This window comes from Brassica napus, chromosome C4, assembly GCF_020379485.1.
Source record: "Brassica napus cultivar Da-Ae chromosome C4, Da-Ae, whole genome shotgun sequence".
In the NCBI taxonomy this organism is placed as follows: domain Eukaryota; kingdom Viridiplantae; phylum Streptophyta; class Magnoliopsida; order Brassicales; family Brassicaceae; genus Brassica; species Brassica napus.
In genome coordinates, this window is record NC_063447.1 from 41681063 (window position 1) to 41706405 (window position 25343).

The window sequence follows — 25343 nt, forward strand, 5'->3', positions numbered from 1 at the left end:
TGGATATCGGGTTTAGCATCCTATACTTCACTGAGTGGCTCTCTTGTTATGCACTCTTCTTTTCCCCTATTTCAGGTGACTGACGTGTAGATATATTTGGATCGATTGTTGCTACTACGTGGTTTTTCATTTGGATTTTCTTTGGGTTTAGGATGATGTAGAGATGTGTTATGAGATATTGTTGGGTGGTGTGTGTGAGCACTAGTATCATACGTGCGAGTCACTGATCTCTATTGGGTATGTGCGAGTCACTGATCTCGTAATTAGGACTCTTGTTTGTTTTTGGGTGCATGAAGTGTCGTGTTTGCTTATATGTTTGGGAGTATATATTTAGAGTGTTATATCTGAGTCTATGGATTTTGGAAGATTTGTATATGTGATCTTTTATATTTACTATGTATATATGAGTTAGCATCTTATTTGTAAGTGTTCTTAAGAACCAACAAGACGAACTCTGCGTTCGATGATGATCTGGTTGGGAAAAGTGTATGCAATCTCGTTTTTCCAATGAACAAGGTAAAAAAATAGAACAAAGCAATGAAATATATGAAGTTCTTGGTCATTTGTAGGTGGAGGCTTAAGTTGCTGACGATTTGAAATAAAATTCCAAATGTTTAGACTGATTAGGTGATACTTCTTTGATCAATCACTCTAGTCCATTGACTAGTCGATCAAATCTCTCTGTAAAATCCTTAAGCGACCGAGCAGGCATACACAAACAAACAAAATCTTGTCATTTTTAATCGCATGACAATATTGCATTTCTACTTCTTTGTACAGATAATAGTGTCTTTTTTCCCAAAACATATTTTTGAGAAGTAAACCTTTTTTTGTATAAATTACGGCCAAAAAGTAGAGCAAAACAAGAGAATATATATTTATATTTGAGAGTTGTACACGAAAGAATGAGCAAGTTAGTTGTCTATGTAACTTACATGACTCGAAATGCCAAGTCGCAACCACAAAGAGGATCAAATGAGTTATAAAAAAACAATGTATATCCTTTCAGCAAAACTATAAAGTAAAAGTATAGAAAACCGAAATTAGTATCGATAATAACGTTACAAGTGTTCCGTTAATCACCGAAGAAGCAGATTGTACGAGATTATCTGCTTTAAGTGAGTAAGCAGCTCCTGATCCATCTTTCACTTTGATGCTTGAAGAACCTGAGAGAGAAGAAAAAAAGATATTTGTTTGAATTCTTCTTTTCAGCTAGTTTAGTTTTCAGGTTCTAGATACTTACAGTTGTGGTCTACCCATCCAATGACCTCATTATCCAGATCGTATACTACTAACTTGTTCGAAAGCACCAAATCTACATATGAAGAAAACCCAATTTGAGGACTGAAACACATGGGAGACCATAAAAACATGAGAAATATCCGATAGTATGATTTGAAATTTACCGCCCAAAAGGATTACATCGGATCCGTCCTGCGTCGTCATTCCACCAGATTGCCAACCAAAGCAATACATGTCTTCCTGTAAGAAATGGAAAAGCTCAATTTGTGGACGAGACAGACAAAAATGCTAGAAACAAAAATGTATACAAGAGCAAGGGACTCTCTGAATAATATTCTGTCGATACAAACATATAAAAGTAGAAATTGACTTACACGAAGTGAGAAAAGATAATCGTGCGGGTGAACAGTCAGTTTGAGTGAGTCCTCGAAATGAAGATTGACTACCGGAAATGCTTTATCTGTGCTGCAGGTACAATAATGAATATTATAAGCACATCCCTAGCCTAAGCATCTTATAGATCTTGTTGTTTCTACACATGCATTTTGAGTATCTGTGATGAATGTTTACTTAAAAGCAAATATATATATATATATATATAACATTGTTGGTATCAAAAATGGTTGAGAGAAAGAGCACAAAGCAAGTCATCTTACTTTGAAGTGAAACTGAAGCACGCAAAAGTCTCCTGTACCATGTGCAGTTTCACTGGTTGTCTAGTAGTAATCTATTATTATATTTACACAGATCAGTGAGGGTTGTGACTATAAAGTAGAAACAAAGAGTGTAAAAGAGTTTTTCACCTTTTTAAGTAGGGAGTTGTAGAGATTCTCAGGTAAGTAAGCTAAAGTTGTACCACTGTCAATAATGGTACCTCCATTTCCGCCAAAACTAGCTATGCTTGGTGGGAGATCAACAGGATCGCCATCTACATCTATTCCCTTTAAAATGACGTTGTAATGTACCCTAAATAAACAACATTGTTGGATAAAGTTGTTATACATACATAATATGTAAACACCACAAGCTTAAATGCCCTTAAAGAGAAAATGACTAAATAAGATGGTCTCTTCACTTACTGATTAGGAACCAAAGGAGTTGTTTTCACAACTGGAGACTCAACTTCCCCAACAGCAAAGATTCCACCTCCATTAACATTGTCTAGGCAATGTGCAAAAACCCTCTTCACACTTCCCGCGGCAGCGAGTTGTGAAAGGATAGAGGTATTTGCTTGTCCAAATCCCATAATGCCATCAACAGCTGAGTCAGTCTGCCCAAGTTGCCCTGATTGGTTGCTTCCACACCTGAGTAAACCAGAGTGTAAGAAGCAGAAAAGAAACAGAGATCTGAATAGGGCATCGTGCTCTCTCTCTCTCACCCGAAGACAACTTCTTGAGCAAGAGGTGCGGTTCTAAGGTTTCCAGTGACTTGATCGAGAGTAATGTTATCCTTGACGAAATCCCCATCACTGGTGCTTCCATCTCCATAGACGACATGGTAACTACAGGCCTTCTTCTCGGGTTCGCACGTGTCCGATTGCGAAATCAAGGAACAGAAATCATCGTCGCACAAAACTTTCTTGGAAGTCGAGGAAGCTTTTGAGTCGTACAACGACAGAGGTATCTGCACCGCATAGCAAAACAAAGCAGCTGAGAATGAAAAATGAAAAAAAAAAGTTACAAAACAAAAACAAAAACAAAAACATTACACCGAGATCAGTTTTGACAGGACATTTGGAACAAGGTGCACAGTTGACCCAAAGTATATCACTTCCCGTATCAACTTGAACATGATAGTGCTTTGCTGGTGATCCTAGCTCGATCTTCGTGAAGTATAAACTGCATTTGATCCAACCCAAAATGTAAGATCGAATCTAAAGATCAAATTCAACTTTTCAAAGATCTAGAAATAGTGTGAGAACCCGATAGAGTCAGCTCGGCTATCACCGCCGAGAGGGAGATCGACGTTGGCGAGCATCCGAGCGTGACGGAAGGTGTCGTGAGATTTGAGCTCCGATAACTGTTTATCTTTTCCTGCGAACTTATGCGTCACATTGAACACGAAACTGCCCGAAGCAAATTGGATCACCATCATTAAAACGGGCGCTATAATGCGTAAACTTAGCCTCAGATCCATCGCCACCACCATTACCCTATAGTTGATGTAAACCTCAGAGATTTAAATCGATATCAAATCCGAAAGACAAAAATACAATATTCAATTCAAGAGATTTTCAAATTTTGTATTTTTTTTTTCTTTTCTTTCTGAAAAGTGTATTTTTGTTGATTTGGTATCTAATAGATTAAAATTGAATATGAAACATAAAGTAAAGGGAAGCGAGAGAGGGAGGGAGGGAGAACATGGGAACGAGCTGGGAGGGATATGCAAGCGAAAGCCACGCCTTTCCAACTGTGATTTTTAGCATCTTTCGTCATTATTAGGACACCCTTTTTTTACTAATACTATTAAAACTAACGGAGTTAACTTTTAGAATTAAGTAAAAATTGCTTAAATTCCTTTTCTGGGAAATTTGGCACAAAGAAACAAAACAACTATACTCTTGTCCCCTTATAATTAAAACCAAAATCATTGTCCCTATAATATAAACAATAATAAAAATTCAATTTTGTCCTTTTCTTTAAAATACATTTAATAAAATTAACATTTTACTTTAACGAAATAAGAAATATAAAGTAGAAAAAAAAGACACAGAACTCTATTGTCGTCTCCAACTTCTTTCTCAATCAAAAAGGCAATTTCGTTTTAGCCGTCAGACACCTTCTTTCTCTGGCCCGTCTAAGTTCGTCGGAAAGCTTCAACTCACCGTCACATCTCTCTCTCGTCCTCCTTCTTTTGTCTTTTCTCTTTGAGAACCACCGATTACAATCACTTTGTAATCTCCGCCGATTACAATCGGAGTTGTTCAATCTTCTTAGTTCTTTCTTAGGGTTTCGATTTGGGGGATTTTTAGGTTTGATTTTCGATTTGTCTTGACTATCTGTTTCTGTGTCTATGGGTTTTGATTTTGGTTGCCAATATGTTTTGTTCGTAGGGTTTTGATTTTGGTTGACTATTTGTCTCTGTTGCTGTATCAAGAGTCTTGATTATGACTATCTTGACAATTTGTTCCTGTTTTGAGTCTCTGTTTTTGTACCTGATTAATCTTTTCTCTGGTCTTCACTATATGGTTTATCTTGTATTTGATTTATCTTGTCGCTGGTCTTGACTATCTTATTTATATTGTCTATGTGTTATAGTCTTGTTATAGTAGCTAATTTATATTGTTAATAGTTTCTGTGTTATGATTTTGTTTCTCTTTGTAATGGTTCTTTGAGTTATGAGGCCGGTGGAGGAGGAGAGAGCTCGGAGACAGTGGCTGCAAGATGATATGTTGTTGTATATAGGTTTTATGAAGGTTAAGGAGAGGGGCTGCGCAGTTAAGGAGCGTATCAGTAAAATGAGTCAAGGGTTGTCTTTAAGGTTCTGCGTTTTTGGAACCAAAACCAGAAGGGCAACAAAGTTTAGACCTTTTTCTTGATTCCTCACTTAGCCTATATCCGCACCAGTTTGTTATCTAGGCAAGTTAAAACCTTTGTAGTTATTGGCTGTGTTTATGTAGATAGAAACACACTTGGTATCAGATTGGATTAGCCTTGACTAAAAACCACTACCTATATACTTGTCAGGAGCTTATGATGATGAGGACCTGGAACACTTATCAGTTTTCAGGTGAGGTTACTATGATAGTATAATTTGTTCTGAATTTATTTTTGTTCTTTATAGACGAGTTGTTGTGTGAGAAGAAGATTAGTGGTGGTGTGAAAAAGAATGGTGGTCAAGGCGATGTGGTGGTCGTTGGATTCATGTCACACAGATTTAGGTTGGATGAAGAACATCTCTGAGATCCAGTGAGAAGGTGGATTCACGGTTGAAGGGTCGAGACGACTAAGAAGATACACCATCATTCCAGCTTTCTTATTTGCTCTTCTCGATACAATTTTGAGTCCCCCTGAACTCTGAAAGGCGAGTTGCCCTTTTCTTTTATTATTCTCTTTATTTTTAAGTCATTTATATATGTGCTGAGGCTTGTGTTTTGTGGTTCTGTTTCTAGGTTAGAGGAGATTGGCTTTTATTTCAACATGAGGTACTTTGAAGATACGGTAACAGTTGGTGAATTTGGATGATGTTGAGAAGGTGGTGGCTGTGAACAAGAGGTGTGGTGGCCATGAAGATGGTTTAGATTTTTTTGTTTAGTGTAAACAATTTTTTTTTCTTTAGTTTGATAAACCGTTTTAATCTTGTAAAAAAATTTGATTTATAAAAATATTTTTTATTTATTTTTTATTTGTATTTTGGGATTTATTTATTTTTGAATATTTATTTTAAAAAGACCATATAAATGCTATTATAATGTTTACCCTATAATAACAAACTATTATAAATGCTGTCATATAGTAAAACAACAATAGCATGTAAAAACTACTATAATAGCATGTAAAAACTACTATAATATACATCAATAGATGTGCGTCCAACAACAATAGACCAAAGTGTGGAAGAACTAGGAAAAAGAGAATAAATCCCACGATGCACATCCAAAATTGTTGCAGTAATGAAGAAGACTTACATTTAAATTTAAAAAAGAAATAAAAAAAAAGATTTAAGAGATTTAGGAAATATTTTCTAATCGTTTTTTTCTTAATTTTCGGATCTTGTTTAAAAATCTAGTAGAACTTACATTATACCAATGTTAGAAAAGAGATGAAGTCGTAGATAGGGAATATTGAGTTTATAGATAAAAGAAAATCGCGTAGAATGTATGTTTTGTCAAGACAGATATGAGAATATTTAGTATGTCCTGTAATCTACCAAAAATACAGAACATAGAAAAAATTGTAGATTTGTTATTCTTCCACACTAGATGGATATGTTTTCCGTGTATTGCGCATTCTACGTATGGTAGATCATTGTGTTTTCGATGTGTTGTGCATTTTACGTATGGTAGATCATTGTGTCTTACCTAGACTGTATTTTCTAAGTCTTCGTAGATGATAGATCTGATATTCTAACACTTTTAGCCCATTTTTGAATTTACTATTCCAATATTTTTTGAATCCAAAAATATTTTCATATATGCACATGCTTGACTACTTCATATTTTATATTTTTCTTAATTTTTTTGCATTGTAAATATAATGATATGAATTTTTAGTTACAAAAAGGGTAATAAAAGTCCAAAATTGAAAAAAATTGATTTTATACTAAGGGGACAGTAGTATAGATTAGTTGTTTCTTTTTTCCAAATTTCCCTTTTCTTTTTCTCTCAATTCCAGCAAGAATCTAAAGTTTTCCTCGTTTTCCTCAACAACAGCTTTGTTTTCAACAATACAAAAACTCTTAACTTATGACGAAATCAAAGGTAAAAGCTTTTTTATTTATGCCCACAACATATGTTATCTGACCTCGTGTATTCCGTATAGAACATGCATGTCATAAGTGTTTGTCTTGGAGAAACATGTGAGACTGTGGAAACATTAACTGAACAACTGGTCATTCCACCGGTGTACAATATCTCCACCAACTATGAGTAATTTTAAATCTACTTCGATTTGCCAAAAAATAATTCTATATTTTATTACCAAATTAAAACCTCCAAATTTTGCATGTAGATTGGATAAATTCCTTCAAATATTTATAAGTCTCATTATTCTATCAAAATCCTTTATTTGCTATACAACCACTTACTTGAAAAATATTGAATTTCCTCTAAAAGCCATATATTTTGCACAATCTCTAAATTTGTGTCAACTTGTAAACCTTGGTTTGTAATATTTTAATTTAGACTAATATATTTTAAGATTAATCATATTTTTAAATGGTGGGTGCCAACTGTTTGAACCGAGTTTGGCAGATATCGTTAATAGAGACGAAACTCGTCGGTGGGTTAGTTCAAAGGTGTTTCGTTAGATCGGTGAAAGGTTGAATTACAAATAAGGTAAGTTAGATCGGAAAGTAAACCGGTGCTCAAAGAGCGTTGGCCGGAAAAGTACAAGTCAGTGAGAATACAAAAGAGTAAAACCCTAATTCTAGCCGCCAAGCGTATATGTGTACGTTTGGATCCATGTCTCGATTCTCATTCCTTCTCTTATATAGGTGCTCCTCTTTCGCCCCACTTTAGGTCGGTTCGCTCTAATGGGCTTATTGTGGCCAGGCCGAATGGTCGGGCTGATCAATCTCTTTTCGGGCCAATCTGATGCGCTTTTGTGGTGTCGAGTGATTAGCTGAGCCGTACTGGTTATTTGGTCGGGAGCCGCCTACTCAAACTGGCATTTTGGACCGGCTTAACGGATTGAGTCTCCTATTATATGGGTCTTGTAGAGGGATACAACCCATTTCTTACAATTCATCTTATCAATTTTAACTTTATCAAACCATAAAAATCAGATAGTATAAAAATTTAAAAGATAAGAAAAATTCCAAGGGGTGCGTAGTGCGGATTATTATCTAGTTTTGTATAAATATGTTTCCTAATGGCTTAAACCTATTAAAACTTTAATCCAACCTTTAATTCTAGGGAAAATTGGAAAAATGGACATTTTGAACTTTTATTTGTCACAGACAATTCTGGACGTATTTTACCCTTATTTTATGGGAAAAATATTAAACTGAATTTTAAAAATGTTAAAAATATGAAAACTATTGGAAACATAAGTATGACAATATATATGTTGAAAAGTTTTTTTTTTTAAAGTGGAATCATATTTTATTTTATCTTCTAGTTACAGTTAGAATACCCAATATGTTTATCTACTTAGCCTAGAAATCGGATACTAAGTTTTATACATAGCTATATTCAGGGTATACAACGTAAACTAGCATTTCTTATATATTCTAACACATCTATAATTCGAAACATTATAATCAAGAAATATGTCTTCAGTATACCTACAGCTTGATAACGACATATAACCACAATGCAGTGATATACCTTATCTATATTGTGTGCCATAACATATTATGCCTTTTAACTTATGTGGCGCTTAAGCAAAAATATGTTTCTCATCTACTCTACTGTGTTCTGCGTAAGCTAGGATATATATTCTAGGAAAATCCGGAAAATATGGAAACTTCCATATTCGGTTAAAGATGTTTCTTAAATTGTTGGGGTCAAAAACGGTTACGATGAATTTAACATTCAAAACGTCCGAAGAAGAAAACGAAAAACCTTCTTCGAGAAATACTTTTTAGAAATAGATTCTTCCTTACGAAAAGCTTTGCGGAGGAAACACGAGACATCGGAGAAGAGCTCGAAAAGGGTCGCTACGCAGCGACCGAACGCGTGTTCCGCTCGATTGCTACGCAGCGACCGAGCTCTTCCGAAGCGTCGATACAACATTAGTCCATGCATTCTCGTCTATCCTTCGATGCTATCTCCCGAAGACCGTAGCGAGCCCATTTCACGTTTCCCGCCATTCTAAGTCATCGATCAAACTTTACCGTAAAAATTGCGGAAAGTTCGTTCTTTATCGAAAGAAGCCGTAATAAACGCTTCGAGTCAGAAGACGGCCCAAAGGGACCTAAGACATGACTCGAGGCCCAACTTACGATTTCTTAACCAATAGGCCGTAAGCCGCATGACAGTTTACGCTTGGTTCGCAAGGAAAGATAAATATCAAGTTTCCGCGGATAAATACGAAATTTTGAAGATAATTACGAAGATCGGAAAAAATGGAATATCTCCATTTTTACGCTATGACGGCTTAAGGGCAGAAGAGGAAAAGCGCAAACCGACCTAGAAGCCAGTATATAAGGAGTCCTAGGCGAGAAGCATTGGGGAGACTTTTTCAGAGAAAACTTAGCACTTAGAGCAATTAGGCATATTTCCGTTTTTGTTATTCGAGCTGCGACTCAACTAGGTTATTGCCGTCTTAGGGTTTTAGAACTAGGAATCTCGCCGACAGCTCTCATAGCCCAGACTCTTACCTTGTTGTAACGCCCAAACGCGAATTCGGAATAAGATCTACTTTGCTCTCTTTTCTATTTCTTGTACTTTATCGTTGTTATTCTTGTGTTCTGATTGCTTGGCGTGTGGTATTAGCAGATATCCGGGACCTCTGGAAATTAGGGTTTTCCTAGTTTCCTTATTTAAACTGAAATCGACAGTGCGAATTTCGGTTCCCACAGTTTGGCGCTAGAAGGAAGGGGATCTACGGATCAATCTAACCCGCAAAAGCCACTTAACGATCAGGAACGATATGCAAGACTCGACATGCGCGAACGTCATCTCGTTCAAGGGGGGAGGAACGGTCGATCGAGCCAAACCTCAAAACGATCTCCTTGTTATCGAACTGATGATCCGAGATGTCGATGTCGCTAGGGTGCTAATCGACACCGGAAGTTCGGCCGACATCATCTTCAAAGATACTCTCGAGAAAATGGGGATCGATCAATCCGAAATCGTGAAATTCCCTAGCCCACTACTGGGCTTTCGGGAGAAACGACCATGGCCTACGGGTCGATTAATCTCTTAGTCAAAGCCGGAACCGTGACAAGAGTCACAGAGTTTCTAGTCGTTGACCATCCCGCATCTTACAACGTTATCATGGGAACGCCATGGTTGAACACCATGTGTGCCATCCCATCAATGTACCATCTTTGCCTCAAGTTTCCAACCCCTAACGGAGTCGAGGTAATATGGAGAAACCCAAGAGTATCACAGGTGTGTTACGCCGCAGAACAAAAACGAAAAAGACCAGACCTCGAGACCACTCCTAGAAAAGCGGAGAAAAGATCTCCAACAAGGATTCGTGAAGTCAAGATTCGGCGGAACTCTTCTGGCAGTCTCGTAACATCACAGCCCTAGAGGAAAAACGCGAACCTACTTGCGAACCAGTGGTCACAGTCTGTCTCGACGAAGCATCGCCGGAACGATGCGTCGAGATCGGAGCCAATCTCCGCGAGCCTTTGAGGACAGAGCTCATAACCTGTCTAAAAAAGAACCTCAATACTTTCGCATGGGCCGCGAAAGATATGCCAGGGATCGACATTAACATAACGTGTCACGAATTAAATATCGATCTGACCTTCAAACCCGTCAAACAAAAAAGGCGGAAGCTAGGACCTGAACGGGCTTCCACGGTAAACGACGAGGTCGAAAAATTGCTTAAAGTCGGGTCAATAACGGAAGTGAGGTATCCAGACTGGCTCGCTAACCCTGTAGTAGTCAAAAAGAAAAACGGAAAATGGCGAGTTTGCGTGGATTTTACCGACCTAAACAACGACTGCCCAAAAGATAGTTTCCCTCTGCCACATATCGATCGATTAGTAGAAGCAACGTTGGGTAACGAACTTATGTCTTTCATGGACGCCTTCTCAGGTTACAATCAAATTATGATGAACCCTGACGATCGCGAGAAGACTGCGTTCAACACCGATCGCAGAACCTATTGCTACAAGGTAATGCCCTTCGGCCTGAAAAACGCTGGCGCAACTTACCAACGACTCGTGAACCGTATATTCTTCAAACAACTTGGTAAAACGATGGAGGTTTATAATGACATGATGCTCGTCAAATCCCTCCAAGCAAAAGATCACGTTTCACATCTCGAGGAATGTTTCGCGCAGCTAAATTCGCCTAACATGAAGCTCAACCCGACAAAATGCAGGATTGCCGTAGCATCAGGGGAATTCCTCGGCTACCTAGTCACATTCCGCGGCATCGAAGCTAATCAAAAACAGATCAACGCACTGATCGAGATGGCTTCAACGAAGAATAAGCAGGAAGTCCAAAGGCTGACCGGTAGAGTCGCGGCACTTAACAGGTTTATTTCACGATCAACGGACAAGTGCCTGCCCTTCTACGATGTCTTACGGGGAAATAAAAAATTCGAATGGTCGAAAGAATGCGAAAACGCTTTCCAACAGCTGAAGCGGTATTTAGCTTCCCCTCCAGTCCTCGCAAAACCCGTGGAGGGGAAACCTTTGTTCTTGTACATCGCTGTATCGGCAACAGGTGTGAGCGGCGTGCTGATCAGGGAAGAACGCGGCGAACAGAAACATATTTTCTATATAAGCAAAACCTTGATGGATGCCGAATATAGATACCCGCTAATGGAAAAATTAGCATGCGCGGTCGTAACATCGGCCCGAAAGCTAAGACCATATTTTCAATCCCACACGATCGTCGTCCTCACGACTTTTCCCCTACGGACGATTCTGCATAGCCCGAGTCAATCGGGCCGGTTGGCCAAATGGGCGGTCGAATTGAGCGAGTACGATATCGAGTACCGACCGAGAACAAGCGCAAAATCACAAGTGCTTGCAGACTTCTTGGTCAAACTACCGACAGAGATCATAACCAACGAGGAACCAAATTCCACTTGGCTCCTCCACGTCGACGGATCCTCGTCCAAGCAGGGATCAGACATCGGAATTTGCCTCACATCTCCAACGAGCGAGATCTTAGAGCAATCATTCAGGCTGGAATTCCACGCCTCAAACAACGAGGCCGAATACGAAGCACTCATCGCAGGGCTGCGTTTGGCTCACGACTTGAAGATATGAAACATCCACGCTTACTGCGACTCTCAGTTAGTGGCAAGTCAGTTTAGCGGAGAGTATGTAGCCAGGGACGAACGGATGGACGTGTACCTCAAACTGGTCCAAAAACTAGCTCAAAAGTTTGACTGTTTTGCCCTTACGCGAATTCCCCGTTCCGAAAACGTCCAGGCAGATGCTCTCGCGGCCTTAGCATCAAGTTCTGACCCAGGACTTAAAAAGGTAATTACGGTCGAGTTCATCGAACATCCGAGCATCGGACCACCAATCGTCGTCAACCTCATAGAAGGTCAAGATGACGAAGAATAAGAAGTTATGATACAACTGCAATCGGAGCAATCTGATTACGGCTGCGATACCCCATGGCTGCAGACAATTCGAGACTACATTATCAACAGACACCTGCCCACCGAGAAATGGGTAGCCCGCAAAGTCCGACACACAGGCCGCGCGCTACGTAACAGTGGACGGCGAAATTTACAAATGGAGATTCTCCGGACCACTCATGACATGCCTGGAAGGGGGAAAAGCAAGAAAATTGATGGAATAAGTATATTCCGGCGGAAGATCCCTGGCAGTGAAAATCAAACGCCATGGATACTACTGGCCAACGATGATCAGAGATTGCGAGAAGTTCGCACGAAAATGTGAAAAATGCCAGAGGGATGCTCCAACCATCCGACAACCAGCCGAAGTTCTCTCCTCCATCACATCGCCCTATCCTTTTATGCGCTGGGCCATGGACATCGTCGGTCCCCTTCATAATTCAAAGCAAAAGCGTTTCCTTTTAGTCATCACCGATTTCTTTTCAAAATGGGTAGAGGCAGATTCGTACGCAAGTAAAAGATGTCCAAGTCGAAAGTTTCGTATGGAGAAACATCATCTGAAGGCATGGAGTTCCTTACGAAATCGTAACCGATAACGGATCTCAGTTTATCTCCACCCGGTTCGAGGCGTTCTACGAAAAATAGAAGATACGACTTAATAAGTCGACGCCCAGGTATCCGCAGTGTAACAGACAAGCTGAAACGATTAATAAAACCATTCTCGACGGACAGAAGAAACGCTTAGAGACCAAAAAAAGCTGGTGGGCCGACGAACTCGAGGGAGTCCTCTGGTCCCACCGTACCACCCCGAGGCGAGCAACAGGAGAAACCCCTTTCGCTTTGCTGTACGGAACGGAATGCATGATTCCCGCAGAAGTAGAGTTCCCCGGGGTTCGAAGAAGATTACTTCCCGAACGAGAGGAGCTCAACAATGCAATTCTCCTCGATGATCTCGATCTCATTAACGAGCTCCGAGATCGAGCGCTCATCCGAATCCAAAATTATCAACACACAGCCGCAAAGTACTACAATTCCAACGAACGGAATCGCAGATTTACTCAAGGAGATCTGGTCCTTCGCAAAGTCTTCCAAAACACACCTGAACGAAACGCGGGAAAAATCGGAGTAAACTGGGAAGGACCTTATAAAATCGAAAAAGTCGTCCGACCGGGCTCCTGCGAAATAGCCAACATGCAAGGCATAAAAATTCCAAGGACCTGGAACGCCATGCATCTCAAAAAATACTATCACTAAACAAACCAACTCACAATGACCGAACTACGAGACGGCTTGATCTCCATAAGGAGTACGTAGGCAGTTTGTCGAAAGGCAAATTCAGCTGTCCCCCCTCATTAAAAAGGGGGGGAGTGGATACGTATACTCGTATACTCTCAAACTCGAAAACATCCGACCACGCCTTCGATGGTTCCGACATATCTTAACCGAGCAAATTATTTTTTATCCGCAAAACATTTTCAATATTCGAAAATAAATCAGCCGTTAGGGAGAAGCAGCCTTTGGCATCGCGAGACGTCGCGAGAGATGCCTCGTGGGTTACTTCTTCCGAACGACGAAAACAGACAGTCCGTCAAAAAATGATGAACATTTTAACACATATCTTGCGAAAAAACTCTGAACGACGACATCTGCCACCAAGTTCGGTGCTGATCACATCGAACTCTTGAACGTCCTAAACAGACATAGCCATCTCACGAAGATGACTCTCGTACATCCGACACAAGGATAATAGCGCTATAAAAGAAACCCGAAATTTTGGTCCAACACTTCCGGTTGGCCTAAAAATTGTCTCCGGAGAGATGCTCGATTCATATCTAACAAGTCATATAAGCCGAGAACCTATCGCGGACTTTAAATCGGTACGAATCAGGTTAAAATCGCGACAGATAAATCGATAGCCGGCTAGTCACCGCATAAAATCTTAAAACCGAAAGTAAACCTAGGTCTTGCCCTAAACCCAGCGCACTGGTCTCTAACATCTCAAGGCATGATATCCAAAAGATACAAGATCCAAAAACCATGCCTCTATGTTTATATTCGACATCTCCAGATATCCCGCGAAGTCAATATCTCGCGGAAAAACTCTCGAAACAGATCTCGAACAAAACATTTCACATCGAAGAAGGATATGAGACGACAACTCATCACCCTTCTTCTACGCCATACGTAAGCTTATGAAAAATGCAACTCAACCATCTTGTCATAAAAAGAATGCCGCAGAGCGGCAGGGATTCAAAAGCCACATACGGCCAGTCCCGAAACACGAAATGAGGCCATTTAAGGCCGAAACATCAAACATTAAAAAAAATCTCCCGCAAGAGATCTAACCAAACTCATCCTCAGAGCTCACGCTCCCTCTTCACCCTTTGATTCGTCCAAGCCTGGAGCCGCATCACCTCCGCCTTCTCCGAGCACCGGATCTTTTCCCTCTGGGCCTTCTGAACACGTCGGAAGAAAGCACGCGGATTTCAGGTCAGCTAGGATGAGATCAAAATCTCCATCCACGTCTGCCAAATCTCCCTTGCAGCCGGACAGTCGGGCCTCTTCGGCCTCTAAGGTCAGAGGAGTCTCACTCAGGAACGACTGAACCACGACCATCCCACCCTCAATCGTCGCCAAGGCTAAATCTTTGTTCCGGATGCACTCGAGGGAGCCCAGAAAGGCGGAGATCTTCGCCAAGCGAGCCTAAAACTCAGAACGAAGAGCGTCCTTGGCCTCTCGAATCCCGCGGCTCGCTAACCCTGCATTGCCCTCAATCTGACGCTGAAGACGACGCACCTCTGAAGATTTGGCCTTCCTGGCTTTCTTCTCCTTAAGCAATGAACTCGCCGCCTTCCCGAGTCTTCCCGAGTTCCCCTCGAGCCCCCCTATCGCGACCTCGAGTTTCGACACTTTCACGGAGTGAGAATCTTTGACAGCCGTCAGCATGGCCTCGGTTTCAGACCATCTACCCTGTAGCTCCAACAACTCCCCGGCGAGACGACTGGTCTCAGAACCGCATTCGCTGATCATCCTGTCGATCAACGACATGAACTGCGAAACGAGAAGAAAGTTAGGGATTCTTTGTCTTTCAGAGAAATGTGTGACAATCAAGAAAGTAAGTGAGCGACAAACCTTTCCGCGAAGCCCCGACGCTATGCTCGAGTCTCCTTGCTGCAAAGATTCCCCGTCACCGCCCTTGGTAAACTTTCTCTTCCAGCCCTTAGGCTGAGCAACCGGAACAACACTAGGAGCGCGCAGCGCTAGAACGATCTCTTTCCTGGCCGGAGGAGGAGGCATAGAGTCAACAGCCCTCTCCTTATCCTCGACGAGAATCGGAGTCGTGGACGAAGCATCCGGAACGACCGAGCCTGCGAGAGTTCCCGTATCTCGCGGAGTTACGACCTCGGTCCCATGACCCGGAGCAATGGCCAGTGCAGAAGAGGACGGGAACTCGGCGGCGGCTCGAACCTGTTCCTTCTCGGCTTGGCGACGAACTAGTCTCTCTCGAAAGGAGAGATGGTCGGCAACGCAAGCCGGCGCTTTGACCGGAGAAGTCGGAATCGGAGCCAGAGAGGTGGCCTCGCCCATCTCAACATCGAAACTTCTCTTGTCACCATGGGAAGAAGACATGTTAAAGGCAAAAGATTTGGAGCTAGAGAGGTTTTGGAGGTTTGAAGAAGGGAAGGTGTGAAGCAAATGAATGACAAGAGCTCACTACTTAGAGAAGTATGGGCTCTGAATTTTATATTTTTTAATATACACTTTCTCGAGAATTCTCTTCCGCGGAGTTTGAAGTAAACTTCGTTCAATACGCCTAACTTTGCCAAAATCGTCAAACCGCGCGCTAGAGTCTCGACTCTAACGAGCTGGGGGCTAACTGTTGGGGTCAAAAACGGTTACGACGAAGTTAACATTCAAAACGTCCGAAGAAGAAAACGAAAAACCTTCTTCGACAAATACTTTTTCGAAATAGATTCTTCCTTACGAAAAGCTTTGCGGAGGAATCACGAGACATCGGACAAGAGCTCGAAAAGGGTCGCTACGCAGCGACCGAACGTGTGTTCTGCTCAATCGCTTCGTAGCGACCGAGCTTTCGTTCCCCTCGTAGCCCAGGCTCTTACCTTGTTGTAACGCCCAAACGCGAATTCGGAATAAGATCTACTTTGCTCTCTTTTCGATTTCTTATACTTTATCGTTATTATTATTGTGTTCTGATTGCTTGGCGTGTGGTATTAGCAGATATCCGAGACCTCTGGGAAATTAGGTTTTTCCTAGTTTCCTTATTTAAACGGAAACGGAAATCGACAGTGCGAATTTCGGTTCCCACATAAATCTAAACTAAATCTACCATAAATCTTTCAAATAATATTTTCTCCTCCTCCTACTCCCACGATCTTTTCCTCTTGGTTTTTTGTGTTTCTTTCTTCTTCATCCACATAATCACCTCTTCTCTCTATCAATACAACATGGTTCTAATCTATGTTAAATCTGATGAATGGATGTCTAGTTGCAATGAAGAGTGGAAATCTCGCACCATAACTTCTCTTTCAATCTCTTCTTTTATGCATCATCTGAATCATGTGATTGTAATTTGAAGCTGATATTTAATGTGATTTATATGGTTAAACATCAAGGGTCTTTAGCTCAATGGTAGAGCAAATGACTGCAGATCAATAGGTAACCGGTTCGAGACCAGGTGAGCCCTTCTTTATTTTTGCTTCTCTATTATGTTTTTACTCTGCTTCAGGTTTGGATTTGGAATTCAGATACAAGCACTCAAGCCTAATGTTAGACGATCAATGGCAATAAAACTCAAAGGAGAAACACATAAAAATGCTCAAAGAGGTTATTAAACGATAAAAAAAGCAAAACACTAAATCCAGCCACATTCTCGGACCACATATCTTCATAGCTGATAAAATCCATAAACTCGTAACTTTGTGTAATATACGTTAAAATAAGCTGCCGTGCTTGGTCGGGTATTAAGAAAGGATATGGCATGTCTAAGACCTTATTTAAAATTAACTGCAAGTGGCTTAATGGGGCCAAATACAATATTTGTTCCTTACACCCGTAACCCTCGAAGTGATATAATCTCCTAATCACCTATACGTGCTTCTCCATGCACTTAGTTACAGGCTGTGTGTGGTTTAATGAGACCAAACACACTACCTGCTCTATATTGAAAACAACAATCATAGCATGCCAAGACCCTAACCGAAAATAGAGAAAACCCAAGAACCCAAATCCATACCCAAGTTTAAGATCCTGGCAGTTAAAAGATAAACAGGAGCCATAGACATACCCCATAAATGTTTCTCTTAACAAAATGAAGACATAACAATACCAGTAACCAAAAAAAGATGTTACCAGACAATGCCGAGGATCTCTTATTGATGACAGAACCAAAACATGCCAAAACTCCAATTAAGAATGACCTAGCCAACTGACACCAACAATATGAAGCGCATTCCAATACTTGAACAACTCACAGAGATGGACAAAACAATTAAAGAACAATGCTTATAATGATTGTATCCGAGAGACAGCAATAACATCAACACAAAGAGCCAATTTTAATCCAAAGTTTGAACTTATAGAGGGTTTCTACCCTTAACCATAACATCAGAAATAAGATATAAAAAAACAAAAGAAACTCAAAGGAAAAACCGATAAGAACGCTCAGAGAGCTTATGAAAACATATAAAAACCAAGAACCAGAAACCCATGACTGCTCACGAAACCTCTCAGCTTCACCGCTTTTCATGACTCCAGACTTTCCAATTGTAAGAGTGATGCTAAAAAAATTGTAAGCACATCTCTATTTATAGCAAACCCAGTTATCCAACTCCCCTCGCCAAAACATTCGTTGAATCTGAGATTGTGACTTGATGAAGTCTGAGCTCCAAATCCAATCAGAATATCTTGGTATTTTCCCAGATCTTTCCATACCGATATCTCCTTTTTGCGAGACAATCCTTCATGACCCCGGAAGATATTTTCTTGCCAAATCTCCCTGACTCTTCTGTATCTTTCGGATCATGCCCTCGTGATGATGCTCTTTTTGATTCCATAACAACCATTGAATCCATGGATCCCATCGTTGAAGAACCATTGAAACCCTAATTTGTTTTCACCGTCGCCATCGCCATCGAGGAGAAATACTTTCTATTTTCTTATTATTTTATTATATTATAAGAAAATTACGAAATATTTTAATTATTAGTTTTTAATTAAAAAAAATTAAATAATTTAAGAGTATAATGGTATTAACATTAATCTAAATCCTATTTCCCTAAATAATCTTCCAAAAATCTTATTGAGACAAATCTAAGTTCAAAGTGTCATTTTTTTTCAATTTTCCCTTAATTCTAATCTACAAACCTTTTTAAATAAGGATTAAGGTCAGATTGATGTTTTCATCAGGTTAAAACATTAGAAACCTGTTTATACAGAAGGTGATTATGTTAACTAATTTGAAAACAATTGTGATAAATTAGTTGAATTATTAGTTTAGGAAGACAATTGGGAATGTAAAACATCTGAGTGTTGGTGTGAATAGTTGAAGGAAACAATTGATTTCAATTGACTTTTTCTTGGGTTCACCCCCTAGGGTGAACCTTTAGGTTCACCAACCAATAGAAAGTTGTCATTTTAGATCTAGTATCTTTTAATTAAGGAAACAAAATAACTTGCCAAATTATATTATGCTTTTAAAATAAAAAATAAAAAATTAAATAAATAAAAATAACAATAGTTCTAAAAAAAGATTATTTAAAAAAAATATTTATTTTTAAGATTTAGAGTTTAGTGTTTAAGATTTATAATTTAGAATTTATCCAAATGTTTAGTGTTTTTCCAAGGGTTTAGGGTTTACCCAAGGGTTTAGGGTTTACCCAAGGGTTTAAGGTTTTCCCAAGGGTTTAGGGTTTAGGATTAGAGTTTAGGGTTTAGTGTTTTGTTGACAACATGTTTAGTGTTTTTCCAAGGGTTTAGGGGTTTACCCAAAGATTTAGGGTTTACCCAAAGATTTAGGGTTTAGGATTTGAGTTTAGGGTTTAGTATTAGAGCTTAGGGTTTAGTGTTTTGTTGACAACATTTTTTTTTTTTGAATTCGTTTTTTATATATTATTTTTATTTATTTTTAAATTTTATTTTGAAAAAATAATATAATTTGCAAGTTATTTGGTTTCTTTAATTAAAAGATACTATATTTAAAATGACAATTTTCTATTGGTTGGTGAACCTAAAGGTTCAACCTAGGGGTGAACCCAAGAATAACTCATTTCAATTTCAACCTAAAAAAACGAGAATCATAATTTTTAGGAGTGGGAAGGCGAATAATTGTTAAATACAGAGGGCTCAATTGCAATTTAACGAATCTAAAGTTTGGACAAAACAACTCTCGTGTTCTTCTGTTTGGATCCAAAGTCCAAACCTCTCTCTCGAGACGACGGTGACCATGCCGAATCTCACACTTGTGCTCTTCCTTTCCACTTTATTATTCTCCTCCTCCTTCGCTTTCCAATCAGACGAGCTCCTCCTCGACGACGAGGAGTTTGGTCTTGAGGGAGGATCCCATCCTCGCTCGCCCGAACCAGTTATCACAGATTCACCTCCGAAGCAGACACCGAGTATCCGTAGGCGGTACTCGGATCCTGATCTGGACTCCAAGATCCAATTCACCCTCGAACATGCCTTCGGAGACTCTGATTTCTCCTCCGCCGGTACTTTCTCCGCTCGCCTCAAGACTTGGAGCCATGGTGGTCAGGTCTGCTCTCTTTGCCCCCATCGTCGATCAATCGTAGATATTGTTAATTACATAGTGTCTAGAGAATCACTGATAGAGCTTTAGATTTGAAGTGGTATTGCAGATAACTCAAATTGATTTGCTAACTAACCATAAATCTTGTCGGATGCAGACATTAACGAAACTGCGGTTCTCTAGGAATGAGTTTTCTGATGAAGAGAAAGATGCCTTTCAAGTAAGCTATATCCTACAACTGGTTTTTGTTTCTTTTTTTAATTTTAATTTTGGAAAATACAACAAGAATAAAGTTTTGCCTTTGCTGTGAAAACTCGTTTTGTAGAATCTGCTGAAAGGAGATGACTTTTATAGAATAAGACTCCCATCTAATGTTGTCACTCCACCTGGGAGAGAGTATGTGATTGCATCAGTGAGAGCTGTAAGTTCACTTCTTCTCTTTCTTTTTTTTTAATCTTTGATCTCAAGTTTGCAGTTGATATCATCATCTGACTGCCAAAAAGCTTTAGGAGAACTCTTTCTTATAATTACCATTCACATTATCAAATTCTTTTAATCTTCTTTGAGTGATTGGTGCCTGCTTGTAGTTTTGTTCGATTGAGCTCAGATTTCAGACTCCCACTAGGTTAATCTTATTGCAGCTTTTTACAGACATTAACCATTCTCTTCTACATCTTTGAGATAAGATTACTTCTGTGATTCCGTTCAAATTTACTTGTTTTTAGATATAAGTCCAAACCTGTTACCTTTGGAATGGTTAAAACCTAGAAACGTTGCATTGCCATTACTAATTGCTTGCTTTTTGTTATTTTCTTTTCTCTCTTTCCCTCTGCTCAATGTATCTTGTTTTAATACGCTCTAACTTTTGATTACAGAGATGTCTTCCACGGGATGGCTTGGATGAGCATATCGTCATACACATGGTAATATATTCTTTTGGAATCAGTTTCTTACAGTTTAGGTTTCAGCGTCGTGTGACAATTAGTTTCTCGCTATTAACTTGTCACACTTTCCTACTCAATTGCAGGATGGTGCCAACATTTTGGCAGTCAGTTACGGCTCTCCTGGAGCATGCCCGTATCCTCGACAGTTGAAACTTGTAAGTAACACATGTTATCCAATCGTTCTTTGGTTTCAGAATTAAAAGTTTTGATTTTTGGCATGCGTATTCTAAGAACTGAAACCACCTATCCACTGTTGTTTACTGAACCTGGTTCTTAGAATGTTATTGGTTTAGAGTGTTTGATAACTGTTTTGTGTTTAATATAGCCAGGAAAATGGACATTTAACTCCCACACTATCTTGAAGAGTAGTGAGCAGGCACCAAGGTAGAAACATCAGTTGGTGTACATCTATTTTTATAAACTCAGCAAATGATTTTGAGTTATTGACATACACATAAACCTTGTTTGGTAAATTGTCTATATGCAGAACTCCAATATTCACGGAGGAGATTCTCGGCAGTAGCGAGAATATGGAAGGTGAAGCAGAAGCGCCAGTAGAGAGATCATTTTGGGCAAAATATGTGAGTATTATAGAGTAAACAAACATTAGTTTCGTGTACAGTTGATGTGACTTGGAAATAACTGAACTTTGGAATGACAGTGGATGTACTTGATACCACTTGGACTCATAGTGATGAATGCTGTGACACAAGCGAGTAACATGGCTGAAGAACAACCTGCGGGGTCTCAAGGGCAAGCACCAGCAGCGATTCAGCGCGGTTCCGCACCCAGGAGAAGATGATCATTCCTTTCTCAGTTTTTTTTTTAAATATATCTTTTGTGGAGCTATGTCACTAGAACAACCTGCATTCGTAGGCTAGTTATGGTAACGACCATACTGGTGTTATGACTGGCTTAACATTGTTATTTGATTTTACATGTAGTGACAAATAATTTTAAGACTTCATTGTTTGAAGAGTTGAAAGATTTAATAGTTGCATGATTCAGGTTTTATATTATATCTTTTCTAAAACAGTATTTTGAAACCATGGTTAATGTGTTGTCACTAAATACTTCTAAATACCGCAAAATTATTAGTTTTTTTAATCATTGCATAAAAGTCAAAACTCGCATAATGCATTGTTAAGGGAAATAAACAACTGAGTAAAGATTCTTTATTAGGACATTAGGAGAGTGTAAAGACAAACTGAAGAATGTTGGGAGGCACGCAAAAACATTTGATTGAATTATATTTATAAACCTCACACATCAAGGCTTGTTGTAGGCTCGTCATGACTTGTATATCCACTATAAAATGGTATGCTATCGAACAAAAAAAATGGGAATAGAAGTCTGCGTGAAGGCCGCTTCAGGTGCACCTGATGTTCTTGGAGACTGTCCTTTCAGTCAAAGGGTTCTTCTCACCTTAGAGGAGAAGACCCTTACAAGACTCATCTCATCAACACTTCACTCATACCCCACTGGTTCTTGGCTATTAGTCCCGAGGGAAAGTTTCCGTTGGTGAAGTTCGATGACGATGAGAATTGGGTTGCTGATTCCGATGTTATAGTTGGAATCATCGAGGAGAAGTATCCGGAGCCTTCCCTGGTGATGGTTCCTCCCGAGTTTGCCTCTCTGGGATCCAATATCATCGGTGGTTTTATCATGTTTCTGAAGAGCAAAGATCATGCCAATGACGGAACTGAAAAGGTTTTGTTGGATGAGCTCGAGGCGTTGGACAATTCGTGGTTGGTGAAACTCTCAAGGCGGCGGATTGGAACCTAGCGGCAAAGCTTTACCATCTAGATATCGCGTTAGGAATTTCAAGGAATGGCCTGTCCCTGAGAACCCGACCAATGTCTAATGTTTTCTTTGAAATCTTTTTAAATCGAAATATATGCTGTTCTTACGCAAAGATTAAAATAACTCACCACATAAAGATGCTACAGAATATATAACTAACTAGTGGTATGTATCAATCATATAAAATTTGCATAGAAACATCAAAGAAAATGAAGGAAGAAAATTCTGAAACACCTTAATACAAGTCTCGGTTGATGAAATAAGACAGTCTCCATATGCTATATTATGAGCTACTACCATATGATAGACTCCAAATTAATTACAATCTTCTCAGATGCTTAAAGAAGACGAATCACGTTTCTAGATGCATTAACAAACATGAGAGAAAAAAAACTGAAAATGTCTCACTCTAGCAAAAGAAACATGTGTTTGATTTTCATGACTCATTTAGCCTGTGGGTGGGAAGCAATAAACTCAACAGCAAGATCGACGGACTGTATCTTATCTGCTTCGTTATCAGGTATCTCGAATCCAAACTCTTCTTCGAGTGCCATAACCACCTCCACTGTGTCCAAACTATCCAACCCTAGATCATTCTGAAAGTGTGCCTTTGCTGTCACCTGCAACAACACGAAGCACACATACTTTTAAAGTATCAAGTCAACTCAAACAAATATATTTGCTTCATCAGGTTCTTGTCCACATAAAGTAAAAAACAAAACAAAAGAACACAAGAGACCACTAAACTTCAGCTTATATCATCAAACCTATCGCAAAGTAATGCTTGTTTCGATTTCGACACATAAGAAGAAACTATCATTCCAATAACAAAATCAAACTAAATGGGTTTTCAGATTGGTGGAGGTAGAAGAATTACCTTCGAAGGCTCTACTTTCTGGATTTTTTTGACGACAGAGACAACACGATCTGTGACTTCGGATTTGTCGAGGAATGATCCTCTGACTTCCTCTGAGAAACGACGACGAAGAATAACGTACAAGGGAGCTACGCCTCGATGAGAAGTGATGCTCGAGCTTCGGAGAGCAGGCGTGACATTGACTCTGAGGTATCGAAGTAGCGCATTTCTGGACGCCATTCCTTGCTACACAAATAAACCCTAGAACCTTCTTCTCTTTCTCTCTTCTTTAACGGAGGTCGAAGGCGATTTCTTTACATGAGTTGCTAAACGACGTCGTATAGACCCAAGCATTGGACTCTTGTGCAAATAATCTGAATCCGGAGCCCATTACGAAAAAATGGTAGGCACCACAGATTCACAATTAATATAATCTTTTTTTCTTTTGGTCAATCGCAGTTCATATTTATCTTTGACTAAAAATCTCTAGTCAAATAATAATTTTTGTTGTCGTAAAAAAATAAAATAATAATTTTTGAAAGTCTAAAACAAACGGAGATGAATGGAAAAAAAGATGTATGACCGAATAAATCAAAAGATCATATTAAGGTGACGATTGTTTCATTAGTTTTTAATTTTACTTTTTGGTTTTTAAATTTTAGTGTCCGAACAGGAGATTCACGAAGCTATGCTTGACATTGGCCCTCATCGTGCTCCGGGACCGGATGGCTTTTCTGCTGCTTTTTATCACCAATACTGGGAGGATATCAAGCCTGAAATTATTGATGAAGTGCGTAGTTTCTTTGTAGAGGATGCTTTTGATGGACAGCTTAACCACACTAACATATGCCTTATTCCCAAAGTCTACCCACCCTCTGATGTCTGATTTCCGACCTATAGCGTTGTGTAATGTAACATATAAGCTTATCTCCAAAATTCTTGTCAACCGACTGAAGAAGCATCTCCACAATCTCATTACTGAGAATCAACAAGCATTCATACCAGGGCGAATCATTACTGATAATATCATTATTGCATATGAGATCTTTCACCCGCTAAAGGCTCGAAAGAGACAAGCAACCTCTTACAAGGCAGTAAAGACATATATCACTTAGGCTTATGATCGGCTTGAGTGGGCTTTTCTTCAAGAGACTATGAGGAGGATGGGATTTAACCGCAAGTGGACCAAGTGGATCATGACCTGTGTTTCTACTGTTATTTTCTCTGAACTTATCAATGGTTCACCTGAGGGCTTCATCACGCCAGAGAAAGGTATAAGACAGGGAGACCCACTTTCTCCCTATTTTTTTATATTATGCACTGAAGTCCTCTCACATATGATGAATAAAGCCATGGAAGATAGGTCGTTGGGAGGAATAAGGATATCAAATCAGGCCCCTGATGTTAATCATCTGTTGTTTGCAGATGACTCCTTATTCCTTGGATTGGCAAATCCACGTGCTGGTCGAAAGATGTAAGCTATTCTTCACACTTATGCAAGTGATCTGATTTTTGGTCATTTTACTGATTGATGGATCGTAAGTTTAAGTGGAACGTTGATTTTTTTAACACTGGTCAAATCTTATTGCATCATCATTTAATATCTATTTTATTACATATGATAGATCAACTACTTCCAGCATATGCGAACATGATGGACAACTTCACGAACATCGATTCCACGATGTAGCTCTCCCCGTAATACTTGGATCAACAAACGGTTATGCATGTACGACATCATCGATGAATAGGCTCTTTCCGCAGCATATGATCACAACGAACGGTTCTGCCTACAGTACTTTGGAACCTCATCCTATAATCTGCAAGAAATTGTGCTTCCTCTTGAAATC

General features: G+C 39.6%; 3 protein-coding genes and 1 pseudogene across 3 annotated transcripts; 2 read left to right on the forward strand and 2 right to left on the reverse strand.

Annotated features, from left to right (window-relative positions):
• Positions 1 to 853: 853 nt before the first annotated feature.
• Positions 854 to 3682, reverse strand: LOC106376631 (aspartic proteinase 36). Its single transcript, XM_013816727.3, has 11 exons — positions 3603 to 3682; positions 3164 to 3394; positions 2951 to 3080; positions 2621 to 2865; positions 2322 to 2546; positions 2046 to 2208; positions 1899 to 1969; positions 1617 to 1707; positions 1407 to 1482; positions 1244 to 1315; positions 854 to 1166 (listed from the first exon to the last, which is right to left on the reverse strand). Exons 1-11 carry the CDS (start codon positions 3665 to 3667, stop codon positions 1015 to 1017), a joined length of 1521 nt encoding a protein of 506 aa, XP_013672181.2. The 5' UTR covers positions 3668 to 3682; the 3' UTR covers positions 854 to 1014.
• A 15826-nt stretch (positions 3683 to 19508) lies between these two features.
• Positions 19509 to 21848, forward strand: LOC106376632 (ER membrane protein complex subunit 10-like). Its single transcript, XM_048754743.1, has 8 exons — positions 19509 to 19896; positions 20048 to 20110; positions 20216 to 20311; positions 20766 to 20813; positions 20918 to 20989; positions 21160 to 21218; positions 21322 to 21415; positions 21496 to 21848. The coding sequence occupies exons 1-8, from the start codon at positions 19588 to 19590 to the stop codon at positions 21634 to 21636; spliced, it is 882 nt and encodes a 293-aa protein (XP_048610700.1). The 5' UTR covers positions 19509 to 19587; the 3' UTR covers positions 21637 to 21848.
• Positions 21849 to 21979: 131 nt separating this feature from the next.
• On the forward strand, positions 21980 to 22714 carry LOC106374730 (annotated as a pseudogene).
• Positions 22715 to 22805: 91 nt separating this feature from the next.
• On the reverse strand, positions 22806 to 23830 carry LOC106394702 (acyl carrier protein 2, mitochondrial-like). The gene is made up of 2 exons (XM_013835274.3): positions 23515 to 23830; positions 22806 to 23257 (listed from the first exon to the last, which is right to left on the reverse strand). The coding sequence occupies exons 1-2, from the start codon at positions 23731 to 23733 to the stop codon at positions 23081 to 23083; spliced, it is 396 nt and encodes a 131-aa protein (XP_013690728.2). The 5' UTR covers positions 23734 to 23830; the 3' UTR covers positions 22806 to 23080.
• Positions 23831 to 25343: the final 1513 nt, after the last annotated feature.

Bases quoted from the DNA above. Each gene is read 5' to 3' on its own strand.
- LOC106376631 (XM_013816727.3), bottom strand. From the start codon at position 3,667: ATGCTAAAAATCACAGTTGGAAAGGCGTGGCTTTCGCTTGCATATCCC. The intron at 3,395-3,602 runs GTTCTCCCTCCC...CATCAACTATAG, and splicing joins CCCTCCCAGCTCGTTCCCAT to GGTAATGGTGGTGGCGATGG. The intron at 2,866-2,950 runs GTAATGTTTTTG...TATGCGGTGCAG, and splicing joins CTGTCAAAACTGATCTCGGT to ATACCTCTGTCGTTGTACGA.
- LOC106376632 (XM_048754743.1), top strand. From the start codon at position 19,588: ATGCCGAATCTCACACTTGTGCTCTTCCTTTCCACTTTATTATTCTCC. The intron at 19,897-20,047 runs GTCTGCTCTCTT...TGTCGGATGCAG, and splicing joins CTTGGAGCCATGGTGGTCAG to ACATTAACGAAACTGCGGTT. The intron at 20,111-20,215 runs GTAAGCTATATC...CTCGTTTTGTAG, and splicing joins AAGAGAAAGATGCCTTTCAA to AATCTGCTGAAAGGAGATGA.
- LOC106394702 (XM_013835274.3), bottom strand. From the start codon at position 23,733: ATGGCGTCCAGAAATGCGCTACTTCGATACCTCAGAGTCAATGTCACG. The intron at 23,258-23,514 runs GTAATTCTTCTA...GTGTTGTTGCAG, and splicing joins AGAAAGTAGAGCCTTCGAAG to GTGACAGCAAAGGCACACTT.